This window comes from Pimephales promelas, chromosome 23, assembly GCF_988280905.1.
Source record: "Pimephales promelas chromosome 23, fPimPro1.hap1.1, whole genome shotgun sequence".
NCBI lineage: Eukaryota > Metazoa > Chordata > Actinopteri > Cypriniformes > Leuciscidae > Pimephales > Pimephales promelas.
This window is the reverse complement of record NC_142791.1, coordinates 12,256,047-12,275,211: the sequence shown is the minus strand read 5'-3', so window position 1 is coordinate 12,275,211 and position 19,165 is coordinate 12,256,047. Positions and strand designations below refer to the sequence as shown.

At 38.5% G+C, this 19,165-nt stretch overlaps 2 protein-coding genes across 3 annotated transcripts in view; one reads left to right on the top strand and one right to left on the bottom strand.

The window, feature by feature from the left end:
• The first annotated feature begins 1,385 nt into the window (after positions 1-1,385).
• Positions 1,386-18,704, top strand: plpp1a (phospholipid phosphatase 1a). 2 transcript variants are annotated; one of them, XM_039675516.2, is made up of 6 exons: positions 1,386-1,793; positions 7,750-7,901; positions 10,255-10,535; positions 12,855-12,912; positions 14,102-14,278; positions 18,199-18,704. In XM_039675516.2, the coding sequence occupies exons 1-6, from the start codon at positions 1,736-1,738 to the stop codon at positions 18,316-18,318; spliced, it is 846 nt and encodes a 281-aa protein (XP_039531450.1). In that variant the 5' UTR covers positions 1,386-1,735; the 3' UTR covers positions 18,319-18,704. The 2 variants fall into 2 exon arrangements, with proteins under 2 accessions (XP_039531450.1, XP_039531451.1); XM_039675517.2 differs by lacking the exon at positions 7,750-7,901 and adding an exon at positions 4,141-4,295.
• mtrex (Mtr4 exosome RNA helicase) overlaps positions 18,581-19,165 on the bottom strand; it is a 22,771-nt gene continuing 22,186 nt past the window's right edge. The window contains exon 27 of the mRNA XM_039675447.2: positions 18,581-18,843. Within this exon, the coding sequence (XP_039531381.2) occupies positions 18,791-18,843 (53 nt within the window). The 3' untranslated portion in view covers positions 18,581-18,790. The remainder of the gene's footprint in view (positions 18,844-19,165) is intronic.

Genomic DNA, 19,165 nt, shown 5'->3' with positions numbered 1-19,165 from the left:
TACTAGTCTTGTGGTGAACAATTAATCCGTGCAAGTAAATATATATTTAAAAAATGTTTTACCTTGGTAATCTTTAATCAAAATTTGAAAAGTGACTTCCGGTCTGGAACGGTTTCTTTTCCTGATGACGTAGGTTTCACAGTTTGGGTGGGGAAACGCTTAACCACTCCCCTCAAACCGTTAGTTTGCTATGAGCGAGAGATGGAGAGGAGGAGCTCTAGAGTAAAACCCTGCCCTCTGTTCAATATTCCGTTTCACTTGGAAATACGTCACAGCACTGGAGAAAAATCGTTTACAACTTCCGGTTCACGGGGACTTTAATGTCATATGAACTAATTGTTTCGCATTTGTCAATGAAAGCATGTGGCATAATTAAGATATATTTTTAAGATGGAAAAATGCGGTTTTACAGATAGGCCTAGCTGCTACTAGACACGTGATTTTCAAATGAGAGATTGGTAGCTGCTCTGTCTAGGCCTAATATTAATGAGAATCAAACAACAAAAGAAAAGCTTTAATAAGGATTAAGATTTAAGATTTAACTTACTGTTATGACTATTATATTTGATTATTCATTTTCAGTGGTATTTTTACTTGAATACTGTCTATAGGTACTGTTGCATACCTGAAGAAATACAGCATTGTTAAATTTGTATTGTGTAGGGCTGTTTATTTATGCTACTGCTTCTAATGTGTTTATTCATTATTATTTTACGACTATTGCAACAAATAGGCTACATCATAAAAAAAACATTGTTTTTAAAGTAGCCTAAATGCTGAAGTAGCCTATGCTTTTTCACCCAACTACTTTGGGATGGAGTATCGCGTAGGCTTGGTGGTATATCGTTACCTTCCGACTAGCTATTCTCGATTTTTGGTAGGCCTATCTTCAATAGTGTAATTAGGTTAGTGTAATCCTCTAGTAAACGTAACCAATTACTAATTATTTTCTAAATCCTATGTTAACCTCGATCAGTTGAACAATAAGCCTACATGGATAGACATGAAACTGCATTTTTAATTCTTTCAAATAAATACAATAAAATTGCTTCAACCAAAGTATTTATATGAACGTTATTAAAAACATAGGCCTACCATTTAAACGGAAGTCTACAATAGCCTATTTAATAAAATTGCATAAAAAATAAGAGTAATTTTTAAGGGAAAGGTAATTAAATTACAGCAATTCATTAGTGATTCATTACAACAAAAACTGCTAAGTAGGTTCATGTATATTTTTTCTTAGATCGACTCTCGTTTTTGACGACTCATGATATGGCCTAGATTTAATTACATGCGCGGATGGGCGTAGTCAAGGGGCGTGGCTATTGCTGAGAGACATGCGATTGGCTGTATACTAATCCTCCTCAGCTGATGGCCGTCAGCTAGCAGAAGCTCTCTCGGCACTGGCAGGCAGTGAGTCCGAAGACACCCGAGACATACCGGCTCGCCATCGCTTATTATTAACCTCATGCGGTGAAATGGTCATCTTATTTAAGGAACTACAACCAAGTAGCTCGCTCTACCTCCTCTCCGGCTGATTAACGTTACTTGTCGTCATTGCGCAGTCAATGTTAAGAGTGTGTGAGCTTGCGTTAGTGCGCGTCTATGTCAGTAACGTTACAGCTCTAGAGGTGGACTTTCCGTTTGTCTGTTTACTGTGGTGGGAGCACTGGGGGACGCCTTAAATAAACATTTCATTTTCATAACTGACACACAGAAGGATACCGACACGATGTTCGAAACCAGAGGAATCCCCTTTATGTTGCTTGACATCGCGTGCCTAATACTCGGTAAGCAACATTTTGTTACTCTAGCCTACTTTTTATTTTATTAATTTGAATCGATGTTGATTTGACTGCATTGAGCCTGACAATTATAACCTGTTTATGCGTTTAGAAGTGCTGTACAGAAAGATTAAAGGCATAAATATATAGCTAGATTACTAAAGGCGTATCTGGAGGTGTCAGTTGTTTTAGATGTTGCCATGCACGTTTTATATTTGCACGAGATTCAACCCCGCAACCGTAGTAGCCTATTCACACAATAACATCGTACGACAATAACGTGCGTCATAACGCATACTGGAACCCTCGTCATACACCCATCTTGCGTTATTAACTTTTTCATAATAACAGGGCGTTACCTTTATGCAGAGATTATCTTATGCACAACAATGACATTGAAACTGAACCGAAATACCCTGAGAAACCCTACAGCTTTATTAAACAGCAGCCCAGGCTATACTCTACTCTAATGTATAAGCGTTTATTGCATGGTAGCCTAGCTAATATATGTTACCCCACATTCTCTCTCTCAGAGAATGTTCCATTTTCCTGAGAATATTTCAACTGCAATGTGACAACCAGCCCTGGTCTCCCTTATCACATAATAATGTGTGATATATATATATATATATATATATATATATATATATATATATATATATATATATATATATATATATAAATCCTTATCCAAATAATAACAAATGACAGAACACTTAATTGAAATTCATTGTTCAAAGTATGTGGGAACACTGAACTATAATTCCTAATTATTATGCTTAATCTAGTTGGTCCCCAACAGGCTACTGAGTCTTACAGAATCTATGATGGAAGTTTTGATCTGTATTTTTTTCCCCATGCACTTGGTGATTTTAAAAAAAAAGTTTACACAGGGAACAAACAGAATGGATTTTCCGCAAAGTAGCCATCTGAGTCACTTTCATATGAGGGCTGTGTCCTTTGCTAGATGTCCCAAGATGGAGGAATGATTTTAGTCAGCATTTTATAAACATTATTATTAAGTATGATAAAGTATAATATCCAAACACATGCTGGTAAGTAGCTCACGGTCATGGCTGTCGAGCAGACACGAATGTGTCTTTTTTGCATTCACAAATTGATATTTACATACCACTGGTATCACCTAAACTCAAACAATGAGAGTTGTTTGAGACACACAGAAAATCAGAACTGATGAGTTTAAACAGAAGACTTTCCCACTTGTGTTGGTTTCGCCCTTTTGGCATTTATAATGGGGCTTCAGTGGATCTCAGAGCAATTAAGTTTTTCCTCATTTCAGCTCTTCCTTCTTTCAGGCTTGAGCAGTCAGCTTTATCTATATGTGTGCGTATGTCACATGCACTCAGCGTCAGTAACAGACCCATAGTCTTTTACTGGGAGAGGAGCCTCAGGCTCAATGAATGAGGGTTTGTGTTGTTTTCCCATGATGCTCTGCAACAATAGGCTGAGGCTATAGAGGACTCAAAGTTTACATATGAGCTCTCATGTTAGACTTTAAATCGTCAGGTCGCATTAGTGCAATGCGGGATAGAGAAAGACATTAGCGTCAGCTAAAATTTAAGAGGCTGAGTGTAGTGTCTGGTATAAGCACTAAGAAAGGATCACAGCATTAACATTGGAAAATAATCATTTGAAGTGTGGTTGTGATCAATTTAGACTTTAGATTTGTAAGATGGATTATGAAATTATCATAAAAATACATATACATGTACAGTATACAACATATACAATACATGTCGACATTGACCCCTCGTAAAACTGTCATCAGCCACTGTTGGCTTTACATATTTCACTTCAAATTAACAGATAGAGTCGAAGTCCAAGAGTAGGGTTACAAGAAAATGACGAAAGATTTTCCTTTGCATTGTCAAAATGATCCCCGTCGTTCACACAGATCTGTGAAAACGACTAAGCGTGCTGCATTATTCATTCCAGACCAGTAGATGGCGATGTCACTTTGTAGCATGATATCCCCGTGAACACAAATTCATGTTTTTGTAGTTTACATGGAGATAAAACAGTATCGTTTTCAATAACTTGCACTTTGATGTGCGTTATATAAAGTTAACATTTTCAGGCCACCAATGCACTGTAAACAAACAGCCAAAACCTTAAAAAGGTTTCTGTTTTAGTCGAAAACGGTGTCGTGTAAACAGCCCCTAATACCTGTCTTTTCTGAACAATATTTTTCATTATAAACCCACATCCGTTATGTAATTTTTATCTCTTTAGGTGGCAGCAGCCAATCATCAACACTGGAAATCAGCCCTCGCGTTTGATTGGTTGGTAGACCCGAGTTGTTAACCCATTGTTAACCCTTTTTTACCTACAGCCGGCCTCCCGCTTGCAGCTTTTAACCTGGGTAAAATCAAACCGTATCAGCGGGGCTTTTTCTGTAATGACGAGAGCATCAGCTATCCCTTCCACACCAGCACCGTCACCTCCTCTGTGCTCTACACAGTGGGCTTCACACTTCCCATATGTAGTGTAAGTAATCCCAGAGACAGTAGCATATACACACTACATGCCCAGCGTCCTCCCTCAGAAGTCGAGCTTGTTTCAAGGGATTCATCTTGAGTTTAATTGCCTATTGCAGTCACAGGAAGTGGCCCTTTATTGTAAATGAACAAACAGTCAATTGGAGACCGAAGAGCAGCTGTTTCAACATGGCGCCTGACCACTGAACAGGTGCAAACTGCTATTTCAGTAGAGCTTTGATAGGTGGATTGAAAGCAGCTGTTCAAGTCACTTGATCTGTGATCGTATTAGGCCGTCTAACATTGTGTCTACACTGGGTGAGAGAGACCTCCGTCAACTGAGGTTGTCTACACTGGAAGTGTCACTGGAGGAGTCAGCTGTGAGATCAAGCCTACACTAAAAATTCTGATCCTTAATTTTGCATGGGTTATTTTATAATAGAAAAAATAATGTTACACTTAATAATACATGAGGAGAATAAATTCCTGTGTGAATTAGTTTTAGGGATGGACAGTAGTGTCGTATCCGTTATTGGACAATTTTAGATTTTTTTTATGTACACATTGTTTGATATTTGATATTTATTAGTACATGCACATTTTCACTTTTTTAATTGCAAAGATAATAGAAAATCACTAATTTAAATGTTAATAACTTTTAATTTTTATACTGCAGTCTGCACATTATAATATTGTGATGCCATGTACTGTCGCGTTTACGACAATTGTTTTTAGTTATTTTTAAAAAAAATATTTAGACGAAATATTTTATTATTTTAATTTCGGGACATTTATTGATAATCGGCCATAATATAAAAATAATTATCATCCCTAATTTACATCGAAAGCTATAATTAATTTATGAATGACTTTTACATATTTACAAAGAAACACTTTCTACTTGTGTTAAAAAAATGAGGACCTATATTACTTACCACTAGGGCTTCATTGCATTACTTATCATAACACTAGGTAGGGCTGTCAAACGATTAATCGCGATTAATCGCATCCAAAATAAAAGTTTGTGTTTACATATATATGTGGGTGCACTGTATGTATAATTATTTTATATATATAAATACACACACATACTTGTGTATATATTTAAGAAATATTTTCATGTATATACTGTATATAGATTTATATATAATTTATATTTTAAATAATATAAATATTTTATATATAAATTATATTTTTTCCTTAAATATACATGTGTGTGTGTGTATTTTTATATATATATATATATATATATATACAAATTAAATATACACAGTGCACCCACATATATTATGTAAACACAAACTTTTATTTTGGATGCGATTAATCGCGATTAATCGTTTGACAGGCCTAACAGGCTTTATATATTCACCATGGGCAAAATTAATTTCTTTCTAAATGTGGAAAAAAACAATGATATGTATGCGTACAGTTAAAAACAATAGCTGACAGGCTAGACACTTAACAAACTGGCTCATTCATAAGTTATTTACATACATAACAAATAATATTCATATTTTGTAAATAAAATCATTCCATTTCAGACAACTGGGAAAAATAAACTAGTGGTGTATGTCAAAGATAGAAACCATAAAAGACACTTCCAGTGTGTCCTGTGTAGACATCGTGTTGGGATAGAAGAAATTTCGGCAGCTCGGCTAGGGATACTCTGGGCATGTTGCTTGTCATCAACTTCTTAGCCAAGGATGTCCACCAAGTACAAGAAATTGCCGTTAGCTGTTTTAGATTAGCTCAGGTTTGAGGTATTTTGGGGTTTGAATTTAAAATCCACTGCTATTTTTTCTCAAATTAGGCAGAGGTTTCTTGGGTTAACCCACCAAACCACAGAAAGTTCCTGAATATGTTTAGGAAGGGTCACCGTTTAGTCACAAGTCAAGTACTCATGTTCATGCTTTTATGTCGAGTTTATTGTGTAAATATTTGCATCAAAACAGTTTTAACACAAAATTCTGCACACACACAAAAAAAATCTGGTATATTGTGATCTGTCTGGAATGTGACAACAGTGGATAGTTCATTTCTTCTGGAGCACAGATGCTATAGTTTTGCCTCTAAAACATTTCTCCAAAAGTTTCAGCAATACTTTCCTTGATTAACCCCATATGATATCACCCTCAAGATTGAGAAAACCTGAAACTTTCCATAGTGCAAGATTTGGGTTTGACCTCTATGTACGCAGCCCTCAGCTTCCACTCGCCCGCCTATAGTCACTTCAGGCTGCATGAAAATGATGATCTAAACGAGCGATCCGTCCGCCGTGAATGTTACACCGCTGCTCCCAATGACTCTGAAATCCTATACGTTCAGGCAGCGCATCACAGACCATGACAATGCAGCTTTCACCGAAGATAGCAAGAAGTACGGTGTAATGTTAGGAGACTTTAGGTAACCTGCTCTGATCCACATGGCAGATTGAGCGGTTCATGGACGTTCACACGCACGCAAATGTCTTCGCAGACCATATTCACATTGCATGTTGGGTAGATGTCTTAATCTCTACCACATACTTTGCTGCCACGCTTGAGTAACCTTCATGTCCCCAACAGGCTTGTAAAGTTTCTGCCGGTCTCACCACTGTCACCCTTTCTAAGCTTTTCTGATGTTTATGTTGACACTTTAACGTTTTTTAGCTGTGGTGGAGCAGCATTTAAAAGCTCTTTTATAACATGATGGTGTGAAAAACCACAGGAAAGGCATTTTTAGGGACTATAAATCCTTGTTCACACTTGGAAAATTATAAAGTGACCCAATGTCATTCATCGTCAGTGTTTAGCGAATGTGGCGACTACCAATGCAACCAGTGGAGCTCACATGATCTGTCTCCTGTGATATACTGTAGTCAGTCATGACTTGGGAAGACTGAGAATTTAATGTTTCTGTAAGTGTTTATGATGTTCAATATGATTGACTCTACAGTGATGATATAATAAAAGATGCATGGAAAACCATGTCAGCAACCTCAAACAATAAAATCATTGTTCGTTGTGAACGGGGCTTGTGTGAGAGAGAAAGATTTCACACCATTTGTTAATCATAATGTTCTGACAAACAAACACTCTGACGCGTTTTGACAAGCTCTACCCATTACCATAGCGTGCTGTTGAATGATTTGAGCTATTTTTGGCACGTTCCACTTCCCCTGTGGACCTCAAAACCAATGGAGAATGAAAACAAAGCAATAAAATGCATTTTAACTAGAATATCCTGTATTACGCAAAGACAAAGTGCAACTTCTAGCTAAATTGCCACACCACACCACGCAATTTTCTAACGCTTTTTTCATTTTGTGTAGAAGTACAAAATGTAATGTCTGTCTAACCCACAGCTTTCCTTTCTGTACGAGCACCTCCCTGAGGAGAACGCCATTTGCTTGAATTGGGGAGAATAGGGTACGAAGCACTCTTTTAACCTTTTTTTTTTTCTCTCACTGCTTCTTTTTTTGCTAGTTGGACTCCCATTCGCAATACTCACAATACAACACAAAACATTCAAACGAGGATTTTTCTGTAACGATGACTCTATCAAGTACCCATATAAAGAAGACACCATTTCCTATCAATTAGTAGCAGGAGTAATGATTCCCATCAATCTGATTTCTGTAAGTGCCCTTCTGTTTGTTACTTCCAGCTCACCCCTCTCTCCTCTCATTGTGCTTTTAATGTCTGTTTGTGTGCTTTCTCTGGTCAGTATGACTGTCCTCATGCCAGCTTAAGAAACAGAACTTTAAGATCTAACCACAGTGCAAAGGACATACCGTCCTGTTGATATAGGCCTAAAGGGATCGTTCAATCACATATGAACATTCTGTCATTGTTTAGTCACCCTGTTCCAAAACTGTATAATGTACTTTATTCTGTTGAACACAACAGATTAGATGCTTTAAAAGCAATTTCATTCTGTCCAAATCAAAGCATACAGTGACCAGAAGCTGTCAAGGTCCAAAAAAGTAAAGTGCTACATCTTCCTCATATGCTGTATTCCAAATCATACATTAGCTTTGTGTGCGGAAAAGAACCAAAATTTAATTCTTTAATCACTGCCTGCGTTTGCTACGAGGTGTTGTGACTTCAAACTTGCAACAAGCGTGTGACACAGTGAAATCTTGGAAAATCAGTTTACAACCTGGTATTAAGATGCGTTTTGGACGATCTGATGATCATTAGTAGACGCGGGAGACATCCGTCTCCTTTGTCCACTTTCAACCACATCTGTCCTGTTTTCTTCGAGGGGAGGGTTTATGGGCGGGTAAATGTATGTTTTTTTCCAGATCTTTCACTCTAATGGTCAAAATTAGTTTGCGAAATTTACATATGAACGCGTCCGGAGACGTCGGAAAAACATGTGCTCTGACCGCTGAAAGACAGCGCTAAAAGCTACGAGTGTGTGTTAGAAATCAGGAATTGCAAGAGAACATTGTGCTTGGTACGTTTTTTTGTCTTTAAACCAAACTTGGGTGTTCAGCCGACAAAGTTTTAATCCCATCTGGCTAACGCGGTTCCCATAATGTTGATTCATTACGTAGGCGGAGAGAAGACAGTCTTTTGTGGCTGTTCAAACGCATTCGACGTCGTGAGCATTTACCTCTCCGCATTCCAGCAACCTCTGGAAATGGTCAAAAGTGGAGACGCTTAAAACGTTTTTGACCAAGATTACACTTGTATCTTCATCTACTTGTGATCAGATAGACAAAAACGCATCTTAATACCAGTTGTCTTAATAACAGGGCCTTGGAGTCACATGTGGCACTTTTCCACTGCATGGTATGGTACGGTTCGGTTTGATACGGCACGGCAGTGGTAAAGCGCCAATGGACTGCATTTATGGTTCTTTTTGAGTCCTGACAGTTTCTATGTGCTTTCAGTGTTTGTAAAAGATGAGCATTCCTGTCAATTTCTCCAATTGTCAGTTGAAAGAAAGGAACTCAGTTGTAAATTAAAATGTAAATAAATTATTTTTGGGTGAACTAACATTTGCAATTTAAGCCATATTTGACCTTAAAGTACTTAAGTGGAAACAATGTTTTCTGGTCTCCCACCCACATATAGTCTCTCATATACCACAGAAAGTCTTGTGGTGAGACGTTTAGACTAAAGTATGGAGACACTCTCTGTGGTTATATCTCATAACTGTTTCTTTATTGCAGGCTTTTTATCTTGTGTGAAACCATCTTCAATTTCAACATTGTCCTTTTAAGGGTATTAGAATGTTTAAACTGAGCTTACCTATTATGGTTAACAGTATATACATACATATACACACACATTCACATCTGTATAACCTCACAGTCACCCATGCGAGCTCAAAGCACATCCCTCTGCCTTAATGTTTTTTTTTTTTAAAAATTGATTTAAGTTACTGCTAATGTATATTTTGAAAATGCAGAGTTCTATGTATTTTAACCTGCATATTTTAGTAAAGCAAATTGTGCTATAATTTATCATACTCCTCAATACTATAGAAACAAATTCTTCTTTTTTTAGCTATCTGTCAGTGTGACACCATATAACGAGAGACGGAAGTACAGCCCATTCAGTAAGTTGTACTGGTGTGTACTTCATTCTTGATTGTTCAGTTGATTAGATTTGAATTAGATTTGAGCTGTGGTTGTCTGGTTGTACTGTTGTCCCATCCCTCACAGTCATGTTAACGTCAAAATGAAATATGGTGTCAACTCTGATCGAGGCCAACAGGGATAACCTCTAAAGTAGGCAATGCAAACATGGGTCACTGTGATGTTAGGGACAATTTAAGGAAACTCCTGTGATAGCTGCATTGTCAAGTGCTTCTACTGTTCGATCTTATCTTCTATTCTTGTACGTGTGGACATCCTTGTGAGAAACAATCCTCAAATATCCTCATATTACAAATACGTAACTGGTTGTTACAAAAATGTTGACTTTCTCAACAGAACAAAGAAAAGTAACGCTTCATTGCTTCCTCTCCCATCACAGATGATCATAGGGGAGTGCCTTTCAGTCTATCTAAACCGCATCAAATCAAAGTCTTTCTGCAACAGCTATGTGGCCTGTATCTATAAGGCCATTGGCACCTTTGTGTTCGGTGCCGCCATGAGCCAATCACTCACTGACATTGCCAAGTATTCAATTGGCCGGCTGCGGCCACACTTCCTGGATGTGTGCAAACCGGATTGGACAAAGATCAACTGCACAGGAGGGGCTTACATCGAGGACTTCATTTGTACTGGGGACCCAACCAAGGTCAATGAGGGAAGGTAGGTAACACTTCCTTTAGGTTTACTAGTTCACTATTCTCTACCTTAACAGAGGGGTGGCCAATCTTACTCCTGGAGGGACACTTTCCTGCAGTTTAGCTCTGACCTACTCTAACATTTCTCCCTGTGCTGCGTCTCCCAAAAGCATCGTAAGCCTAAATTGATCGTAGAGACCATTGGTCGTAATTGTTCTGCGATCAAATTGGGCTAACAATGCTTTTGGGAAACGCAGCCTTGGAAGTTTCCAATGAACCTAGACCTTGATCAAAGACCTTGATTAGTTGGTCGATGATTAGTTGGATCAGGTAAATTCAGGGTTGGAGATAAACTTTACAGGGAGAAGACACTCCAGTAGTGGGATTGCACACCCCTCCTTAATTAATGAATTTGTTACATTTATATAGCGCTTTTATCTGCACCCAAAGTGCTTTACATATGGAAGGGGTAATCTCCTCAACCACCACCAATGTGCAGCATTCACCTGAATAATGTGACGGCAGTCATATTGCCAGAATGCCTACCACACAACATGTCAGTGGAGTGATGAAACCAATCAGTATAGAGTATATGGGAATGATTACGAGACCATGATGATGGACAGAAACCAATGGACAGATTTGGCCTGGATGCTGGGGTTACACCACTACTTTTTTCTGAAGGGCATCCTGGGATCTTTATATGACCACAAAGAGTCAGGAACTCGGTTTAATGTCTCACCAGAAGGACGAGATACACTACTGCAGGATTATCCAGTATTTCTCCCGGAAGGCCAATTTCTAGCAGAGTTTAGCACTATCCCTAATTAACCATCTGAACCAGCTAAACCAAGGTCTTGAGGATCACTAGTAATATCTAGCTGGTGTGACTGTGTTAAACTCTGCAGGACCTTCGGGAGCAGAATCAAACACCACTGGACTATTGCGCATCCTGCTCTTGAAGAGCTGTTGTAAGAAATGTAACTTTGTCCTTATGGTGGAAGTAGGAATCCCTCAAATTAGTTATTTAATGTGGTTCCATCCTGAAAACATCCTAACCAGAATAGCCTGCATCTACATTCATTACAAGACAAGCTTGTCCCCTAAAATGACTTGCCGTTTTCGGACAGATTCCATTCCTACATGGAATTAGGCATAGTTGTAAAGATTTGCAGGAAGGTGTCTAATTAGCAGAACCAGTTAAGTTGTGACCTCAAGTGTGCCAGAAGTTCTTTGTATCTGGCATTGAGAAGAAACTCCCTAGTTAACATTGAAGCGAAGGGCTTCTTCGGAAATGTTTATTGTGAACCCTTTTGGGTCAGTTGGCCACCCAGGCTCTTGGTGGAAATCTGTGGTTCACACACTGTAGTGGTCTCTAATCCTGTGGTAAACCATTTCAGAGTACGCAGAGTTTCTGTTTGGGTTCTTGGGACAGACTCAAGGCCAGCAGAATCCCAGGACCTCTCAGAATGCTCTCATTTAACATAGGTGTGGTTCCCATCTCTTTCACCTCTTTAGTGGTTGTCTAGTGTTTGCCTAGGAGACGATGCCATTTATAGAACAAACAACGAGCAGTATGGGTCTGAGCCCAGAATAACCCGGATCACCTTTCACACGGGAGTGTTCTCCTCCGGAAAAATGGATCTTCTCACTAGGCAAGCAAGTTTATTTGCTTGTAAAAGGAGTGAGAGAGTCCTCCAGGTCAAAAATCTGAAGCATGTCTTCATTTCTGTGAGTCTGTTGCCCTTTAGTGCAGTTTTGTCCTCATGCACATCAGTCACATTCAGTCTGCAATGCTCTATTTTAGTTTCTCCGCCACACAGATAATTCACTTTAGCTCTACGTTGTCTCATGACTGGGTCTGTAATTCAATCAGCAGGGATATTGAAAATCTGGCCTCATCATGTTTGCCGTCATTCAGGCGGATACTCCTAGTCGACAAGTGGTCTAACCTTAAGTAAACAGGAACGCACAAAAGCCTGCCGGATAGCCAGACCACCCTCCCTCTCTGACGCTTTCTGTGCTTCCCCTGCCCCAACCCCACCGGTCAACACACGTCTCCCCCAAGCATGCCTTTATCACCCGGAAAAGGGTGTGTGCGTGCTTTTTGTAAAGGGACTGTTTATGAGACCAAATGGGACAATGTAAATCTTCACCCAGCCTGGGGTTCAGTGTTAAGGTTCCATCCTGCCAATTTGTCAAAGTAATTGTTATTTTGTTTTTGCAAAGTTGCAAAACAAATGTCAGCTTCGACTTGAAGGCTTCATGCTGTTGCACGTCTATATGTATTAAGTTGTTAACAGCCCTTCTGCGTTGCCCACATTGATTCTTTGTTGTTTTGCAGACTCTCGTTCTACTCGGGTCACTCCTCTTTCTCCATGTACTGCATGTTGTTCCTGGCAGTAAGTGCATTTTCATTATTCTTTGTGTGTCCTTTGTCACGGGTGCAGTTCATTAATCAGTTGACATTTAAACCCCAATGTTACATAACCGAATAACAAATCAGAACCAAACTGGTCCAGTGAATGGTGACCAGGAAATGGGATAAATGTATGTTTGTTTTACCACATAGATTTTTCCATTTGGATATCCCCATTATGTCACAGTGCAGTGTATTGATTCAGTAGAGCAATCTTAACGATTCTTATGTCATTTTGCTTAACTTCTCCATTAAAGCCTAGTTAGCAAACCATAATCTTATCATGAGAGTACAAGCTCTCAGCACATTTGACCCGGGGTCAATGTTCAGCAACAGATAACGTACTATTTTTTTGCTCTAAAATGACCCCCGATACTGAAACTAACCATGTTCAAATTTAGATTACAAGCATTAAGCACATAAATCTAATCTAGAAACCATTCTTGAGCTTGTGTGTACTTTTTAAAGGGGTATTTTTTTTTAGACGTCCAAAGATTTCTGGGAATCTTTGCCTAGCGTGGGGGATTTCGTCCCATCAACTTGTCAAAGTAATGCTTAGTTTGTGTTAAAATTTGCTAAACAAATGTCAGCATTGATTTTAGGTTTTCAAAACAGTTGCACAAGCACGTCTGCATGTAGTGGTAGTTAAACAGACCTTGTTTTGCCCACATTGACTCCTTGTTGCAAACTATCATTCTACTCGGATCACTCTATCGAACCTCTAAATGAGTAATGAATTTGACAACAAGACCTGTAATGTGATCGCATGAGGATTAATATTTAAGGATAATCTACATTTCTTGGAAGCTCAGCATAGTCAACTAAAATAACTTGACTTGGTTCCTGTTAAAGTCTTTACTTTGTTGGTGGAGCAGATGAATGTGACAGCTTTGATGCGTCATGCCATAATTTTAGGTAAATGCCCACTTCCCTTGGGCATAAGATAAGAAAAATAAGCCACTTCAAACAGGAAAAAGTTGGTTGTATGAGATCTTTAACAACATGAAAACAATACACACACACACACACACACACACACACACAACACTTGCTGAAATAAACATGACAGTGTTAATGAGGTCATCAAGTCATGCGCCGTGAGTTTGGCAGGAAGCACATTTGAAATCGCTCTCATATTCTATGAGCTTGAATAGCCTTTCTCTTTCTCAAAGCTTTATCTTCAAGCAAGAATGCAAGCTGAATGGGCACGACTCCTTCGACCCACGCTCCAGTTCTTCCTGATCGCCGCCTCCATCTATACAGGACTGTCCCGTGTGTCAGACTACAAACACCACTGGAGTGATGTACTCACAGGCCTCATACAAGGAGCCATTGTGGCTTTACTAGTGGTGAGTGATTAACCGCAAATTGACCGAAGTTCACCCAAAAATGAAGTCACTTGTCCTCACATTTTCTCAACCTATATAATCTCTGTGTAACTATTATTTTAGATTTTAATTAATGTTATAATAGAGTACTTTATTTTAAGTATGTACATTCATTTTTATATCTTCGGTTTTTATTATAGAAAACGATTAAAAACACTATTATTCATGCCAGGCCAGTAGATGGCGATGTAACTTGGTAAAGAAACACTACACACCTATAGACTGAACAGATGTCCTCTTGGCTATGGTAGTTCATTGGAAGGAATGCGTCAATAGAGCCGCCATCATGGAACAGGGGAACCCCTCAGTCTTTAATACATCCGCGTCAATGTAGGCAAAGGTCTAATGGAAATACAATCACCATAAATCGTCATGAATGTTATTTTCTAGGGTTTTTTTTTGGTTCGTTCCGATGGTCAGATATGTATTTATCATTGAGTCCAGAGGAAAAAAACAAAAAAAAACAATCTTTCTAGTTCAGATTTTGTTCGTGTTATCATCTATATGCAGCACAAAAGTTAAAAAATCCACAAATTCGAAGTACAGGCGGAGATAGCAGCGTTACCTAGCTACTTCCTTTGACGAGACCCCTGTTCCAAGATGGTGACGGATTTGACGCATACTTAGAACCCCAAGGTGACATCTAGTGTATATATCTATGTAGACTGAACAATACGCATGACGTCACTGTTTTCACAAATTCAAATTGTAGTTTACACAGAGAATAAACGTGTTGTTTTCATTAACTTGCACTTTGAAACATGTTTTCAAAAGTTTGCATTTTTAGGCCCCCAAAATGCTGCTGTTGTGCAAATGAACAGACAAAACACTCAAAGTTTTTTAGTGTCTTGTAAATGGCCCATTTATTTAACAAAAACATCTTTAGAATGTCTAAATATATTATTTGCTGAATATCTTCAGTCTCCAATTCTTCAGCTGGTCTCAAACTCAACTTAACTGGGGGCCGCTGGAGATAGAGTCTGGGTTAGGCCGGGCCGCATCAAGTATTCCCCCCAAAAAATTTGTATTTAAGTATTCCAAAAATGGAGCACAACTGATCCAATCTTCTCAATCTTTATTATTAACGTTTCTTCTGAACTGTTCCTCTGAATTTGAACATTCCTTTCTGTACATGATTGGTTCTTCTGTGAAGTTAATTTTACAAATTTTCTTTGTCTTTTTCTTATACACAACGTCTTTGTGATAATCATATTTGCTTTTCATTTTCTTTATACAACACTATTATATTGAATGTTTTTTTTTTTTCGGAAGGCACATTTCCTTTTATTATACTTAGAAAAACAATTATTGCTTTTGAAATGCAAATAATTCTTTCTACACATGTATAGTGTCTCAGGCAAATTACTGACTTTGCACATATCAAAGCAAACCTTCTTATCAACTGGTTGGACCAAGTTCATTATTTTAACTAGTTAAAAATTCAGTTCACAAATTTTAAAATGAACTAGTTCAGTTCATATTTCAAAAATGAACTAGTTCATAGTTCTTTTTTCCATATGTTGCTGCAAGCTTCTTTTTTATTATTGGGCTATTATTATTGCCACAGCCCATATACAACCACAGATAATTATTTTATCGATGGGCAAAGTTTGCACAGACATGTAATATTTTCCTATCCTCACCGACCTCATAAAACCCTTTTAAATGATCTTACGACGCCTCCTCGGTTCACAGACACTAGAATGAACGAGTTCACTGTAACGTTCATCAGGCAAGTAATACGCAGGCTACGTTCAGTTCACGTTCGCCCAAAATATGAACGAGTTCAGACACAACACATATTACAAGCTCTAAATTATTCTCACATTGTTTTAGAGCAGGGGTATCCAACACGTCGCTCATGAGCTAACAGTAGCTGTGGCCTGATTTGGTGGTGGTAGCTCACATATTTTGCACGCTCAAGTACGTTTCAAATGTGGGGGCGCATCAAGCACCGAGCTTGAAGTGACAAGCTCATTTCTTTCCAGGCACAGTATGTTTGTACTTCCACAAAATATCATCCCACGGGCCGTGAGTTTGAGACCTCTGCTTTTAAATGTACTCAAGTACAGTATGTTACTGTCCACTGCTGGCTTTAAAGGGATAGTTCACTTTGAAATTAATTTTTGATGTGTTTTAGCTTACCTCAAGGGCATCCAAGGTGTAGGTGTCTTTGTTTCCACAGCATTTTCAATTTTGACATTTTTTGGTCAAACCGTTGTTGTCTATCAGTCATACACTGGAGGTGAAGGGGGTCCTCCATCGGTTCACCTCAAAGAGCATGCACAGAGAAGTCAAAATGACTTAATGACTCGTAAATGTAAGTACACATTGATGGCCTAAGAAACGAAACGAGCGGTTTGTGTGAGAAAACGAACAGTTTTTATATCGTTTTTACCTCTTGTTAACAGCCATCGAACTGATCTGAATCAGATGTCCAACTGAACAGTCACCAGACGTTATGCCGGAAGTGATCTCTCGCGCGTCTACGTCACGCATTGTTTACACGGAGATTTCGGAAGTTTTAGCTTTCACTAAACATATTTAGATCTATCGAAATCGTCTTCCATTGCGATTTCCCGTATATCTAAATATGTTTAGTGAAAGGTAACTTCCGAAATCTCGTTTCGTGTCTTAGGCCATCAGTGTGTACTTCTCTGTGCATGCTCTTTGAGGTGAACCGATTGAGGACCCCCTTCACCACCAGTGTATGACTGACAGACAACAACGGTTTGACCAAAAAAATGTCAAAATTGAAAATGCTGTGGAAACAAAGACACCTACATCTTGGATGCCCTTGAGGTAAACTAAAACATATCAAAAATTAATTTCAAAGTGAACTATCCCTTTAAGTTAAATCTGTATTTTAGAGTATTTTCTTTTTGAAAGATTTGAATTCACTACATTCCAAAGCATTATATCGTACTTTTTACTCCACTACATAAAAACATGTTCCTCTTTAGTTTGAACTGAAGAAATCGTCACCCGTTCAGAGACATGAACGAGCGTATTCTTTTCATGAGTTGGTGTCGGTTCTTGAGTCAACAACTCACTGAATCAAATGATCTGGTCAGAGCAGAGACCCTTGGAACTTGAGTAGGCTACGTGTGACTCGCAGAACAAAAAGTTAAAGGCAAATTTTAGGATTTATTTTTGTTAATGAAATCATATTTAGGTTACAACTGTCAGCTGTTTTTGAAAGCATGTTTTAGGTTCTAAAAACTATGCAAATGAATGTCCATTTATTTCCCCTGTAAAGTTCCTCTTGAAACAAACACATTTTAGTCTGTACTATTACTTTAAGCTTCACCTGTTTAATACATTTTACCCGCTATTTGAAAAAAACAAAACAAAAAAACAATCCCCTAATAAGTACTTTTAATACTCAAGTAAAAGTTCTTGATTTTTTATGTACAAAGTAAAATTAACAAGAGTAATATTTGATTAGGGCATCTTTACTTAAACTGTAGTACTTTTGTACTTCCTCTGCTCTAAGCCAGTGTTCCTCAAACCTGTTACTGGAGGCACACCAACACTACACATTTTCCAACTCTTCTTAATCAATCACACCTGAATCGACTGATCAACTCGTTAGTATAGACTCCAAGACCAGAAATATGGGTCAGAAAAGGGAGACATCCAAAATGTGCACTGTTGGTGTGCCTCAAGGAGCAGGGTTAGGAAACACTGCTCTAAACAACGTCAAAATCTGAGTTTTGTAGTCCAGCAGCCCAAGTCCTCAATAAAACTTTGTGTTCCACAGGAAATAGATCAATGTGGGTTTGAATGATACAAGTGTTATTTTCTAGCTAAATACAGAACACTGACATTTCAGGCTCTGCCACTGACTAAATTACATCACCTCCTCTCACACCCTACAGGTTTTCTGTGTGTCGGATTTCTTCAAAAAGAAAGTGGAACCTCAGAAAGAGGCAGAGATCCCACACACCACCTTACAAGAGACGCCAACGAATGGAAATCATTACGAGAACCCAAGCTAAGCTGACGAATGGAAGGGGTTTCAGCATGCACCCACTATGAGGGCAGACCACTAGGGTGGAAACCTGTGAATGTAACCTTGCTTTTCAATGTTCTTCAGATACCCCTTTCTGGGGGTCCGTTTATGGACGCTGTCCCACGTTGCCTTGGCTGGACTGCTTCTGCTGCTACCACAGCTTCCTGTGTATCTCCGAAAACTAATATAAGTGTACCTCTATTATGCCACAAAAGAAAACACTTTTTTTATCTGTATGAAAAAAAGAATCACTATACAGACTTTTTTTATTAAAATTGTTAAAACTGTATGTACAATATATTGCGCTTTTACGATGAAAACAAGAACCCATCATGCTCGATGAACACAAATAAAACAATTATGTTCCATGTACATTTTGTCCTTCGGTGTTTTGATGCAAAATGAACAATGACCAACAACAAAAAAACGCAAAAGAGCACTCAAAAACAACACAGGATTCACAGGTAAAGACTGGCAGCAAACACGATATCCCTCTTAATCTTCGTTATACCTGCGAAAAACAAGAAAAAAAAGTCTCGTTTTAAAATGAACCCCACAGCCACCATCAAAACACTGACACTGCCTTTCCAGGTTCCACTAATATCAAAGTGTGGTCTAGAAGGAAGCCTTGTTCCAAAATCTAGTGTGCTGCCTACCTAGACAGCATATTGATGAGTCAGACCTGCTACACGACACTTGACACACGGGCGATCTATCTTTTATAGAGGGTCCCACAATGCATTACAGCAATCTGATGGACGACTACAAATACACTTTTCATTCTATATTGAAAAGTACTAACAATAATGCAATCCAATTAAAAATGGTCAGCT

Bases quoted from the DNA above. Each gene is read 5' to 3' on its own strand.
- plpp1a (XM_039675517.2), top strand. From the start codon at position 1,736: ATGTTCGAAACCAGAGGAATCCCCTTTATGTTGCTTGACATCGCGTGC. The intron at 12,913-14,101 runs GTAAGTGCATTT...TCTTTCTCAAAG, and splicing joins ACTGCATGTTGTTCCTGGCA to CTTTATCTTCAAGCAAGAAT. The intron at 14,279-18,198 runs GTGAGTGATTAA...CACACCCTACAG, and splicing joins CCATTGTGGCTTTACTAGTG to GTTTTCTGTGTGTCGGATTT.